Consider the following 15,119-nt stretch of genomic DNA (forward strand, 5'->3'; position numbering starts at 1 on the left):
TTCATTTTGGGACATGAAAAAGTAGGAAAGAAATCATATTTTACTGGAATGTGCAATGCTTTGCAAAGGAAATAGGCCTGAAATTAAAAATGTATCATTTTTAGATTTCTTATGTGTAAACGATAAATCTGATCTCCTATGTAATAAAAAAGAGTTAGGGTCATAAAACTAAAAACAAGTTTGTAAAGATCCACAAAAACACTTAATCCGTCGCTAGCCAACTGATGACTATACAAGTCAATAATATCTTCGATTGATCATTTGCGAAAAATTTTATACATAGAAAATTTGTCCAACGTTCAAGAGGCTCTCATGAGGTACGTTGAAGATCACACTATTTTCCCTGCATATTCTCCTAAGAAACGCATATATATAGTCAATAGCAATTTTCTTATAGAACCTAGAGTCTCTCCTTGCTCTAACTACAGTGTTTCCAAGAATGTGTACAACCCCAGCATCTCGACAACGATTTAAGAATTCCATTTCGTCCACTTCTGCCTGGCTGCTCTCACGGCCCAACGATGATGTGACTGTATTGCTTCCTTGAGTGGGAGATTTCACAGGTACTATTGATTCCACCGTCGAACATGTAAAGTCATTATTTCCTGTAGTTGAGTTGCCGTTATTTCGCACTAAATAATCCATTGAATTCTGTGTTTGCTGTCCGTATAAGCTGTATTCATCGGAGTCAGAGCAGCCTTCCATCATATTCTCCAGCCGAACAAAAAGGAAGAGGTTATCAAATAGCTTTCTCTCGAACTCCTCATCTTTCTTATGGAGGTCTTTGTAACCATACCTTGCAACACAGCGGAACATGTGAAAAGACTTGGGTCCTATGCGTTTCACGAGGAACCTCTCATCTTCAGGAACTGTGTAAACTGGAAGATACTTCACACAGACAAATACCACAACTGAATGTATAGCTGGCAGATTTGTAATGAAGTGAGAAAAGATGTGTGGCACCCCACTAGCCAGCTCGGTGTAGACAAGTCCTATCCCCGGTACACGTACAAGTCCTAAACTGGGGCCGAGCCCAAGAATCCATGCCATTGACACCTTGCTGTGCATCTCAAATGCATATCGTTTCACAGTTCCATAATGCCAGACATACATGATGACAAGAAAAGCTGCAGCAATCACAAGCGGAACCCAACCACCCTGATCAACTTTAAATAACACAGAAGAGAAGTAGGTACATTCAACCACCACAGATAAGACAGTGAAGATAAGGACAAGAACCCAATGGCAGCGCCAAACTAGTAACATTATCAAGGTCATGAGGAGCGTGGTCACCAACATGACTATCACGACTGCCGTTCCTGTTCAAGAAAATGTTACATTAGTATGTACATTTCAAGGTGAGGTGTTCCAACATATGGTGTAAATGCTAAACGCAGGAATCTACAATAGATAAGAAAACAGAATCATTGAAAGTAACGGGAACCAGGATTTGCACAAGTGTGGCAAAGCAATAGCGAGCAGCAGGGGGCACCGGGGCAGCAAGCCTAGTATTCTGTTTTTCCCTTGTTCATCGCCCTTTATATTATTATATATTAATCTACTGAACAGAACAATCATTTTGTTCCATGACCCAACTTTCAGAGGCTTTGAACAAAGCATTTTAATTTTGAATTTTATGTTTACTTTAACAATTATTCATTTCTTAATTTTCATGCATTATTTTTGTAATCAATAATCACAATACTAATTTGAAGGGAAGTCTTGGAGCAATGGTAAAGTTGTCTCCGTGTGACTTAGGTCACGGGTTCGAGCCGTGTAATCAGCCACTGATACTTGCATCAGGGTACGCTGCATACATCCCACTCTTCGGGGCGCGACCCTTCCCACACCCTGCGTGAACACGAGATGCTTCGTAAACTGGGCTGCCCTTTGTTTTTAAATCACAATACTAATTTAGCAACCTATAACACAGTAGACAAACAATTTATTTGGTCATAAACAGACTCACAAATAATAAACCTATTTGGTCTTTCTCTAGAAGATGGAGAAAAAGAGCTACATTGAAGGCTCAGACACATGACTTTACTGAGTGAACCCACTTTGCTGCTATGCCGCAGCTCTCCATTTTGTCAAGTGGTTTAGTCTTTGCTGTACACAATTTTTTTGTTTTTGTTCGTGGAATATATTTACTTATATAGATAGTGAATTTTCAACGAACACACTTTGAACCAATGGTTCAGAGCAGTCTTCTTTTTTGGGGGGGATAATGATGGTGTCTGAGCCAGTTTCATTCAGTGAACCCACTTGCTTCTCAGTAAAAAGTCAAACAAAATCAAGCAATATTATATTCGACACACGTACTCACCGTATGCGTTGCCAATTTGACTTTGATTTCTGAATCCAGCAGTGACACCGATGCAAAGAATCATAAGTATCCAATTTATATCAGGAATATAAATCTGCCCAAGGAACTTCTTTGACGTATGTACAACCTTAACTCTTGGAAAACAGCCTAGTGCCAGAGCTTGCTTGATTATCGAAAATGTAGCAGAAATGGTTGCTTGACTTGCAACGATAGCAGCTAAAGTTGCAATGACAAAAACTGGCCAGTATATGCTTTCTGCATTACTAAAACGACGATTTGTCAAAGACATTATAACTTCACACTTTAGCCACTGGTGTCAGCTTTACTACTACAAAAATTTCCATTTAGTTGTGCGAGTAGAAGTGGTTTCAACTGGTCACATTAGTAGAGAAAATGATCAAAGAATGTCCCTGATGTTCTGTAAAGGAGTACTCAGGGGTGGGGTCTATATACATAGTTCAAAAGCACAACCACCCCCCCACCACCCCCAAAAAAAAAAAAAAAAACAAGCAGATAACAAAAAAGTGCCTGCCCCAACCAGGGGCCTGACAACTACCCTTGAGACCTTGAGCAGTCATCAATGATAAATAAAAATTGTAGAATTGCGTCATTATTTCCTCGGAAGGAGCAGGTCCTATATGTCTGGCAAATGACTGGATAAAAAGAATGGATTACAGTGTTGGAATGAGTTCTTTGGATTCGTTGGCTTCACACTCGGAGATGACAACAGGGATTTTTTTTTTGCTGATGTTTGGTGTGGGAACTCAACCTCAAAAGAAGATTTTTCACATCTATATTTTATCACAATCGATAAGCAGGCTACAATCAGATCTCCTCAGAGATGATGAATGTCAAGTGTAATAAATATCTTTCAGAAGACCCATCTAGATTGGAATTGGAATCACATTAATGAATTTTTCCAGAACATCTACAGTTATATTTACTTTGGAGAAGAAGACAGCATTTGAAAAGGGTCATCATTGAAGAGCTTCTCGATTAAGTTTTTTTTTTTGTGTGTGTGTGCCCCCCCCCCCCCCCCCCCCCCACCAAGACCTGTATGGAGCTTGTTGAAGATATAATGAAGTAAATAAAAGTGTACTCTCTCTAACAACAACACGGTATAAGAACAGGCACAGGTCCTTGGTTTGAGTCTCACTGCCACCACTATCAAAAAGAACTTCCATGACCCGTGAAAATGAAACAGGCTTGCACGTGAAGGAGTGTGTTGAAGATATAATTAAGTAATAAAAATGTACCTTATCTGACGGCATAAGCTTTTATATGAAATGGTCACACAATTTAACACAGCCACATATGGAAGACATGAGTGCTCAAGAGCAGCTTTCTCACTTGATTGTGATGTGGAAGTGCTCAACCTAAGGTAGAAAATTTGAGGAGAATGATAATTGTGAGTTGATGCTGTTTCTGCAAGGAAAGTGGGGGAAGATACAACCACATATTGCTATATTGTAGCTTTACTACAGAGTTATATCCTTGGTGTATGCCGTGTTTGATGTGGCCTGGGCACTCCCTAGAATTGTGGCAAATTGTGGTGAGTTGGAGATTGGAAGCGAGGAAAAATGAGTTGTGGAAAGTATCATGTCTTTGTGTTTTTTCGCCGATAATGAGAGAAAGGAATAGAAGAGTGTTGAAGGAATCGACAGTCGGATGTGGAGAGTAAAGAGCTCTTCTTTAATTCATCTGAATTTTTGATGTAGAAAAGATATTCCACGTTATACAGAATAGTTGGAAGGATTCTTTTAAAGCTTAATCTATATCCAATGTCAATCTTGATGTGACATGAACAAGCATTTTGACATATAAAAACAATCCAGTCTCTATTACAATGAAAACAAGGAGTTCAATCTAGCTTGTAAAACTAATTCTCAAAGGCAAACTCAGGAGAAGGAGGCGCACTGAGGTATCTCTTTATGTATAACTCAACTAAGGTGTAACTTTTTGGGCCTAAGGGCACAGCTCATCAAGACTGCCTCTCTGAATTTATCATTTATAGGGGAAAAGGTCTTTAGCTTCAGAAGGTAGTCAGTGCACGATTCAAGCGTAAGAATTTTGTAAACGAACATTTTAGAGAAACTGGAAAATACCCATCAGGCAAAACTTGGTCTTGGATTCTCCTTTTACGGACCGTCTACCAACTCAGTCTTACTTGCAACAAGTCCATTTTAGCTCTCTCACTTTGTCACGGTAGTCCATTGACTTTCTGATTCTTTACTGCTTCCTTTTCATAGATTATGCTCTCTAACGATGAAATTTAGACAAGCTAGGGACTTGGCCACAAAAAAGTTTAGAGCTAGGTACAGGCTATTTTGATGTCAGCTGACAACGAAAACATATTCCAATCTGCATCCAAGCTCTATTGACATACTACTCATTAGAGTTCACACCATTAATCCTTTTGACACCACCGTGGACCAAAAGGAATAGATTTAACAAATATTAAAGTTAAGAGAGCAAGACATGCCTGGAATAGAACGGTAGAATGCATCGACAACATGTTCCTTATTTTGCATGAGGTATGCTGCTTGCCCCGTATAGGTTAAAAGAAGGCATGGGAAAACAATGACTGTGAAAGCAAGCTGTATTGCTGACACTGGAAAATGAGCAAGATCAGCAAAAAGTGCCTCTGTCCCTGAAGTAGTCAGCAAGGAACTATCAGAGTTCAAACAGTCATTCTTTGCACTCAAAAGAGATGTTTGAGAAAAGGGAAAACGAAGAAGACAAAACCTGTAATGCTGAGCATTATTCCTCCCAGAGATGTCCAACCCTCTTTCTTTCTCCTCCTAAAATACCTATATATGTACACAGGAGAAAAAGCCCTCAAAACAGAGCTATCGTACTTCCAGATGTTGAAGATGCCGATACCTCCTACTAATAGAAACCAAAGCAGCACAATGGGAGCAAACAGCCAACCAACCCTGTCTGTGCCATAGTGTTGTAAGCTAAACAGACCAACCAATATAATGACTGCAACAACCACCACTACGTCTGCATAAAAAAGCTCCCGAATTAGTTTCTTTTTATAAGCATCAAAGTATAGAACAAAGTCAGGGTAAATGATTAAAATAGAAAAAAGTAACCGAGATGGATCAACAAAGAAATAAAAAAAGGTGGTATTAAGAAAAGTAGAATAGTACCATTACTCATCTTTGGATGATCCACCTTGATCCCACCAGTAGCTGAAAGAACTGAGAAAAAAATTCTGAATAAGTGCTTTGTTACAAACTTAAGATATAAGAACCAATAGAAACGTAAATCAAAACATAGAGAATAAATCTTTATAGGCTTTCACACACTCCGTATGACACCATAACTACCTCTTGACTACATTTTTTAATATTTGTTTAAATATTTTTCAATTATAGAAAATGTGGCACATAATACTTTTTATGTAATCTCCAAATGCATAGATTTTACTTTTAAAAAGATTAAGGGATCGTTCCCGGAAAACATTACAACAACAACAGCCCATGGGATCTGGGGAGGATAGTGTGTAAGCAGACCTTACCCCTACTCCGGAGTAGTAGAGAGGCCATTTCCAGTAGACCCTCAGCACAAAAAGGAAAGAGACAGTGTATCAATAACAACAAAGGAATCCAGAAAGATAACACTAGCAACGCAATAACCAGAAAATAGAGAGCAAAGTAATAACACTAAGCAGTAAGAAAGGCACAGTACTACAGACGTAAGGGAATAATATGGACACAAAGGGCCACTAAACATACTGCAGCCTAACCTACGACTAATGAAGTATTAAGAACACAACTGGAGCCACTAGCAGCCTAAAACAAAACACTATCATACTAGCCTCCTATCCCCTAACCTACAACCCTAATGCTCGACCTCCACAACTTCCTATCAAGGACCATATCCTCGGAAATCTGCATCCGCACCATGTCCCGTCTCATCATCTCTCCCCAATATTTCTTAGGCCGCCCTCTACCTCTTCTCGTACCCGTCAAAGCCAGCCATTCACACCTCCTTACCGGTGCATCCAGGCTTCTCCTCAAGTGCCTGAATCATCTAAGCCTAGCTTCCCGCATCTTGTCTTCCATGGGAGCCACGCCCACCTTCACCCGGATATCTTCATTCTTAATCTTATCCAGCCTAGTGTGCCCGCACATCCTTCTCAGCATCCTCATCTCTGCAACTTTCATCTTCTGGATATGAGAATTCCTGACTGGCCAACACTCTGCACCATACAACATGGCCGGCCTAACCACCGCTCAATAGAACTTTTCTTCAAGTTCCGGAGGCAACTTCCTGTCACACAGGACGCCAGACGCTAGCCTCCGTTTCATCCACCCCACTTCTATATGATGCTTGACATCCTCGTCAATATCCCCATCCCCTTGTATAATCGACCCCAGGTACTTAAGCTCCCTTTCTTGGGGATGACTTGAGAGGCAAGCCTCACGTCCATGTCCGCTTCTTCCGGCACGCCGCTGAACTTGTACTCCACGTATTCAGTCTTAGTCTTGCTCAGCTTGAAAGCTTTAGACTCAAGGGACCGTCTCCAAACCTCTAACCTCTCGTTAACACTCGCGTCTCATCAATCAGAACTATATCATCAGCGTTCTCTGAATACATTAAATAGTTAAATTCTCCCGTCATTCTTTTCATAAGGAGTATATATTGGATGTTCAAATGGTAGCTTAAAATCTTAGGATTAGAAAAGTTTGAAAGTGGTAAAGTTTTAAGTTAAATACAATTCCACATTGGATGTTTGACATCTATAAATAAGTGTCCTGTATACATCAAATTATTGGGTAATTTATTTTGTATTTTGATGATAAAAATTATTAAATCATCTACATATCTTCTCTTCTCATATTTCGTTGCATAGTATTAGACCATCAACTATCTTGGTAGAGAGACAAGAAATTTTCGGTTACTAGCGGGCAACCATTATGTAGCCTGCCCGAACAAAAGCATATTTCCAATGACTGTTCCAATTATATTGTGTCTGTTAAACCGGCTATTTTTGGATAGCACTTTGTCGTCATACAACAATATGTTTTTCTGAGGACATTCTTCTGCCCACTTTTCGAGCAACTTTTCCAACTAGTTACCAGCAATTAGAACCTTATTTCCTATAGGTTTTAGGCAACACCATAAAAAAAAACTTTCAATTGATTATTAACTTTTTTATATTTATAAAATAGTTGGGATTGATGTAACATAGAATTGCATTATTAGGCCTCATTTTTTTGCACTTTATGGAGGTCTGAATCTTAATCATTCAGATCTCAAACATTAAGTACTTTTGTTTTTAAAGTCTGAATCTTAAATATTCAGATCTTAATCATTAAGTGTGTTTTTTTTACTTCACAACCACTTAATTGGTCTATATCATTAAGATCTATAACAAAGACTTAATTTCCTTAAGATGCTATCATCCACATTCATTATTATGAACTACCACCACCACCATCCTCAACCATAGCTGCCACCACCCACCACCATCATCATCTAGCATAACCACACACTCACCTACCTCAATTACCACCACCTACCACCCCATCACCATCAATAACTATAGCCGGCACTGCCCACCATTATAAACTACCATCACCCACCATCATCTTCCCCAATCACAACCACCACCACCACCACCCACCATTATTAACTATCAACACCCACACCACCATTATTAACTAACCACAACTACCACCACCATCCTCAACCATAATCGTTATCGCTACTAATCACCACTAGCTACTACCTAGAACCACCACCATCAACCAAAATCACCACCAACTACCCCCATCTAGTCGACACTCACAAGCACCTTTGTTAGCCATCACCGCCACCAACTACCATATATATATATATATATATATATGATAAGTATTTTCTTTGAATTTATGTTTATTACTTTTTAAATAAAGATAAATTCTATATATTCAGATGTTTTAAAAACAAACAGTCTTAATCATTTAGTATTCAGATCTTAAAACACATCTTAATATTCAGTAGTGTATTCAGATTCAAATGTCTTAATCTTAATACACATCTTGATATTCAGATATGCATTCAGATTCAGACACCTTAGTACCCGTTTGGACATAAAATTTGATGGAAGATTTTTCCAAAAAAATTTCACTTTTTTTTGAAATCAGCGTTTGTTCATAAAATTTCCAATTTTCACTTGAAGATGCACCTTGGAAATTTGAAAAAATTTGAAAAACTGCAAAAAGCTATTTTTCAAAATTTTCACTCAAATCACTCACATAACTTCAAAAACAACCCAAACTGAAATTTATGTCCAAACACAGCTCTATAAATTTCAATACCATTTTCATTTGAATTTTTTTTTACCATTTTTCCAAATTTTACAATTCTTATGTCCAAACACCTACTTAATCTTAAAAAAAAAAAACAGATGAGGCCTTAGTGTCCCTCCTCGGGCAGATGTAGCTATAGACATTACATTTTGCTCCATTTGTATCCTTTACATTCCAATAGTCAATATTTCTCTAATGCCAGAAATTGTCTACATATTTTACCGACATATCTCTAAATGTACTACAAAGACTTCCAATAAACACCGGACCTAATGTAAGCTCACTAAAAGTCTTTTGGAATTTCTAACCACTAAAAACTCCGGCTTAAGCTTTAGGGGTTGTTTGGTCCATGGATTAGTGATGCAGAAATTACAATACATGGTAACATGGATTGTTAAACGACCAGTAACAATGCAGGGATTGTTATGATTGTTATAAAAAGAATGCAATTTCAAAATTAAGTAGTTGTATACCGGTATTACTAATATATACATATCCTTAATCCAAATTCTATCCATTATTAAAAGGTGCACATGTTCCTGCATAAAATTTTCAGATATTAGTTAAGAACGTTTGGTACCGAAAACCAATGCTGTTTCAACAATAAGCCTTATACTGAGATAATTTTTGTACAGCAAGAGAGCAAGGATGAAAAGCAACAAGCTAGGAGTAGCTTGGGCAGCTATAGTTAGACTTTGGTCATTACAGAAAAAATAAAAAGCAGTTGGGAATGCACGTCATGTAGTCTTGGCAATTTGACCAGCATTTTCATCAACAAATTGTATGCTTTTGAAGCATATGGGAACAAACATTCGGGAAAGATAATACTACAAATTCTGGGTCTTTTTGGATTGAAATGATCTGGTCTACCGAAACTAGATGGACAATATAGTAAACCATCATGATATTAAGAGAGCATCTATTTCAAGAAACATATCCGATCATTGATTTTTTTCTGCAATTAAATATATGAGCTTTTATCTTCGAGAAATTTATTAGGCAAAGTTTTTTACCAGAAACTAGAATAGTGAATTTCTATCAACCTAATAGTCTAGTAGATACAAGATGACAAGTACAAGACAAACTTCAAACAAAGGTACCTGATATAGCCGGAGTGAGAATTCCATCACCTATTACCGTGCAAGTGCCAACAATTACAATAATAAGAAGTGCATTCTTCCTGAATGAATATGCCTCCAACCATCGTTTTGTTTTTGCAGCAAATGAATGCTCATGGAATGTGCTACGGCTATAAGTTGTCAGCTCCTCATCTGTCCGATGTTGGTTGGGAATTGTCTTTATCTTAGCATGGCGACATAGTAAAGAATAAAGAGCAAAAGTCCCGCCTAAAAGACAAAAGTCAAATTATCATCTTTAGTGTTTCCCGCATTAGTTAGTGAACAAATCTTTGTTGCTATATAGTTATGTAACGTGATTAATAAAAAATGTAAAGCACATGAAGGCAAGGGAAATTAAGTTAACTAAACAACAATATCAAATGAATGCAAGAAAATTCCTTTAATTTAATTTTAGATCATGACGTGTCTGTAACACAGTCAACATTAGAGTGATTGGTTTGTCACAGTAAATAAATAACCTCGATTGATAAACAAACTGTTCTTTAGATTCAAAATATAGTAACTCCGTGTGATATTAAGGTATACTAGGAAACAACTATATATTTTGCTAAATTGCAAGACAATCTAACATTTTCCTTCACCCATTAGCCCTTTCTACATTTTTAACTAGTGCAACTTTTTTATGCTTATCCTATGCTCTTTCTTTTCTTTTTTCCTTCTGAAATACAAAAAAAAAAAAAAAAAAAAAAAAGAGAGAGAACTAAATATTATTTAAAGGTAAGATAGAAGAAGTCTCTGTAAATGGAGATTTTGCAGAACAGAAAATAACAAGGTTCAATATTGTGCTAAGAAGAGAACCTCATGAAACACACACCATTATGAAGGACATAAATGGTCTATGACAGAAGATAATTTGAAGAGATCCAGAGGTTAGAGAAGGTTGTAGCTTAGGCTTTCAGGTCAAATATCTCCACACCACCTACTAACACAGATTTTCAAGAAACCTTTGTCATTCTAAACAGATATAAAAACCAAAATTTATTAGCAACTACAACAGTAAATGCTAACAAAGAAAAAAAGCTTCTGCAGATTGCTCAGCAACTTTTAGTAGCTCATGTCGGCAGAACAGACTGGGGCACCTATGTGCAAGGACAAGAAAGTGTAATAAGACGCATGACCTGTTTTGGTACTGTTCTTTGCCTTAGGGCTGATGCAAGAGATTGTTTAGGTTATTTGAGGAAATTATGTTTCCACATCTTCACGTCATGAACTTTTAAATGCAGTGATTTGATCACAACAGGAGGGGAAAGCCTTTATGTGAAGATGCTTGATGTTGTCTATGTGATGTCAAGGTTTGAACCTCACATATAGGATAAAAAGGTTTTGAGATCTATAATCACAACAGGACTGCGAGGCTCTTGCTAGTCATATTAACTTTCTATCGACTCAAAGTACAATTTCTCCTCTTCTTTCTAAAGAAATTTTTTTGTCTTTTGCATAAAATTTTAACCAACATGAATGAGGATATTAGTAAGTTCTTGCATTTCTAGAAGTTCTCTCCATTCATCCTCCATTGAAGCAATTCTTTTTTCATTTGAAGCTAGGTGGTGATTATATAAGGCTATGATTCGGTACATTAAAATTGTGTATGTTAGAGTTAGAATATTAAAAGTGTTAAGTTTCTAAGAGTTCGCCAATGTCCTACATTGGACAAGTATTATCTATGTAATATGTTTGATGCCTATAATAGGTGTCTTGTATTGATCAAATTACCAAGTCATCATTACGTCTCTTCCATTCTCTTTTTTTCCTCGCGTGGAACCAAAACCTCTACAATCATGGGAGGTCTATGTGATTCACCACTCTTCAATGTTAGAAATTGGGCAATTTATGTTTTCAAATGTTAGTAATTGAGAAGCTACCTTGATGGTCTTATAATAGGTATTTTGGGGGTTGGCGATAGCCCAGTAACGAACTAAGAGATGAATAAGAGAATGCAGAAGCATTCATACCAAAGTTCTCAAGGATCAATTGTTTCATCTTCCGAATTTTAAAGTCATTACATCTTATGAGAATTGCTTCAAGAATGAAGACTCCACAATCTTAACCAAAAATGAATTGCTCAAACACACAAGGAAAAAGAGTAAGAAACTTTGTATGCTATGGCATATCTGAAATCCATTTCAAGCTGTAGGCAACAAATTATAACATTAGAGAAGGTAAAAGATTCTTCTTCACTTTAACTATAAAGCATTAATTGAGCCATGGGATTCTGTTCAGAAAATGTCATTCTCTTGGACATAAACGCAGCCCCACCATTGATTTAATTTTCTCGAGAAGAAAGCAACTCAAAAAAACTAACTGAGTACATAACGTGGGTAAGGTTTAGGACATATCTTCCGTGTTTTTTTTCATCCTCTATCTCTAACTCTAACAGAGACAGATACGCAAGCACACACAAGCGTATTGACTTGCTTGAACCCAATTTTCAGAGCTGCACTGCCTAGTCAGCTTAACCCAGAATTAAAGGGTTCTCTCCAACTTGACCGGTCTTTAAACTGCATTAACTGGACAAAGGAGCAAAGAGAACCAACCCTGTCCAACCAACAAAAAGGTGCCTAATCAATTTAAGCCAGCAACATTCTCTTTCAACAATGCCTTAGCAGTATTTATATCCGAAGTTAACAGCTACCACTGGAATAAACATTTCATACAGGAAAGCTGCTCAGCATGCAAGCATGCAAACTAATAAATCCTGAGACATGCATAACGCAGAATAAAGAACTGAATCAGATGAAAGAATTGAACATTTGAACTCCAAAAGTAGCTTACCTTGGCCATTGTCATTCGCTCTACAAACAATAAAAACATACTTGAGGAGAGGGATAAGTGTGAGGGAATATATAATTAATGAAAGGGCGCCAATGACATCCTCTGTATCATCAATTCCATGGGGAAATGTATTGTAGAACACATACAAAGGAGAAGTTCCCAAGTCTCCATAAACCACACCTAGACTCTGAAAAGCAAGCCGCAGAAGCAACAATGCCGAGAATTTCTGCATTGAGACAACTGTATCAGGACAGGGGCAGAAAGAGTGATCACAAGTCACAAACAATAATGGACTCATAATTACTCAGCTTTGTGATCAACCGAATACTCACAACTATGGGATCATTCTTCTATTTATAAGGCAATAACAATCACGGCATCATAAACTCTTATAGTAAGTCAAAATACTCTTACAGCAGGACATTTGCAGATAAGTAGTAAGTCAACTTTCCTCTGTTGGTCATCAACTGCGTTTGAGTATAAAGATGAAGTAAACAAGTCTTCAACATGAAAAATTACCTTTCCACAGCCTACTCTCCGTGTAACCCCCACCCCTACCCACCCCAAAAAATAGGGAAAAAAGAGAAGAAAGACAAATACATGACATGAATATAGAATCATGCTCTAGGTTGAACTGACTAGCTAACCAATCATCCAGTGGCAGACGCACTTATTCAAGACTCACGATTCAAACCAAGGGCTGATGTAGAGGGTGAGTTAGGGGTAACTCAGTAACTGTGGCTGGAACTCTGTATGTGAAGCTTCTAAGTAAGAACAATTTTTTTATTTGGAACCAAGTAAATTAAACTAGTGGTGGTAAAATCCCATAGTATAACCCATAAAGTTCGAATACTGGATCTGCCTCTGATTCAAACATCTCTATTCCTTTTTTTGTTTTCAGTTTCAGACTAGGATATCAAATTAATCATGCATAAGATCAAGAAAGAAGCAAATAATTGAGTCCCTCCACCAACATCAAGATGAATGAGAAGAAAAGACTATTCAATTACATCCAGCAAACTGGTCCCTTGACTTAAAAGAAAATCATTAAAGCAAGCAGAAAAAGGGAAAGTCCAAAAAGAGAGAGGTAGCTATAATACTAGTACTAGTACTAGTAAAAGAAAAGGCACATCTTTACCTTTTCTCTATACATATTTTTGAGTCTACCAGCCTCCTCATCCATAGGCTGATCAATCTTTTGGTCTAATTCCCACATCCCTCCTTTAGTTTCATCCCCACTTCCTTCATCTATTCCCATCCCTAACGCTGAAGCCATCTTCTTTAAACAACAAAATATGATTCAAGATTATGCAAACCTAATACACAACATACATGCAAACCACCCAAACCTTTCTAATAAACCAAATGAACACTCAATTCAATTCAAAGAGCTGATTAACTTCCAACCCACCAAGAGAAAGTTGCTTTTGTAACTTTTTTCTCCAAAGGCCAAAATTGGGAATGAAACAGTTCAACAACACCAGTCATATAAATCTAAAACAAGATTCGTTTTTTTTTTGGTTGTGGGTTTAAATTCAGAAAGCTGGTGCAATAATTGTCATGAGTGGGGACAGCTTCCCATCAGTATGAGACACAGAACATCAGAAAGCCAATTTGGAAACCTCTTCAGCTAAATAAAATCAAGCACTTTCTTTCTTTTTTTCCCCAAAAGAAAGAGCTCAAAATTCAATTTGAACTCTAACAAATCCAACTGTAAGGAAAACCCAATTCTTGAACCGACACAAAAGACAGAAAAGGGAGAAGAAAGATCGAGACAATGGCTGCACAAAAAGAAATCAGTTTTTTTTCTTTTTCGTTTTGTTATTTCCTGTGCAGTTTGCGGCACTTCCTCTTTTTCTCCCCCTATTTATTTTGTTGTCCCATGAGGAAGGAAGAAGCATTTATTTACAGAACAAAACAGAAAAATTTACATCTCTTTCATCTTCTTCTTCCTCTCTTTCTCTGTCTCTCTCTGGAGAGAAGGTTTTATTAGAGAAAGAGAGAAGTGTTCGTTTTTCTTTTTCTTTTTATTTATGGGTGGGTTCAGCTACGGTAATTTCAATTTTTAATGGGATACGTTTGATCTGCTGGCGTGGCGGACAGAGAAAAGAGATGTCACCTAACGTTTTCTAACACTATTTGATTAATGGGAAAATGTCCAAATTTATCCCCCTCTACTTTTATATTATTCAAATTTACACCTAGTATTATACTATCCGGTCAAATTTATTCTTACAATCAGCAAATTTTTAAAAATTAAAAAACATTACAATAAAATACACATGACTTCACACCATAACAAAAGATGGCTCATATTTTTAAGTTTTACCCGACCTAGCCCATATTGTACATATTTTTAAAGCACTAGCAAATTCAAATTTTGTGTTCTTACAACCATTGCTTCTAAAAGATATGGAGCTAAACATATGTTCTCACAACCATTGCTTTCACTCTCTCTTCTTCTCGCATCTTTTGCATATGCTTCAAGGGGCCATGTATTTTCTGTTTCTCCCTCTGTGTCACCTAGTTGTAATATAAGAAAATTGAAGAGTAGAAGTCCACCATTGAAGGCCATTC

General features: G+C 37.2%; 1 protein-coding gene across 2 annotated transcripts; it reads right to left on the bottom strand.

Moving 5' to 3' along the window:
- Positions 1 to 214: 214 nt before the first annotated feature.
- LOC107821215 (potassium transporter 11) lies at positions 215 to 14,582 on the bottom strand. 2 transcript variants are annotated; one of them, XM_016647634.2, is made up of 8 exons: positions 13,681 to 14,581; positions 12,543 to 12,768; positions 9,732 to 9,977; positions 5,482 to 5,532; positions 5,072 to 5,332; positions 4,809 to 4,976; positions 2,327 to 2,581; positions 215 to 1,319 (listed from the first exon to the last, which is right to left on the bottom strand). In XM_016647634.2, the coding sequence occupies exons 1-8, from the start codon at positions 13,816 to 13,818 to the stop codon at positions 274 to 276; spliced, it is 2,391 nt and encodes a 796-aa protein (XP_016503120.2). In that variant the 5' UTR covers positions 13,819 to 14,581; the 3' UTR covers positions 215 to 273. The 2 variants fall into 2 exon arrangements, with proteins under 2 accessions (XP_016503120.2, XP_075106180.1); XM_075250079.1 differs by lacking the exon at positions 2,327 to 2,581 and having other exon boundaries at positions 13,681 to 14,582.
- Between the last annotated feature and the right edge of the window lie 537 nt (positions 14,583 to 15,119).

The sequence above is a fragment of the Nicotiana tabacum genome, chromosome 3 (assembly GCF_000715075.1).
Source record: "Nicotiana tabacum cultivar K326 chromosome 3, ASM71507v2, whole genome shotgun sequence".
NCBI lineage: Eukaryota > Viridiplantae > Streptophyta > Magnoliopsida > Solanales > Solanaceae > Nicotiana > Nicotiana tabacum.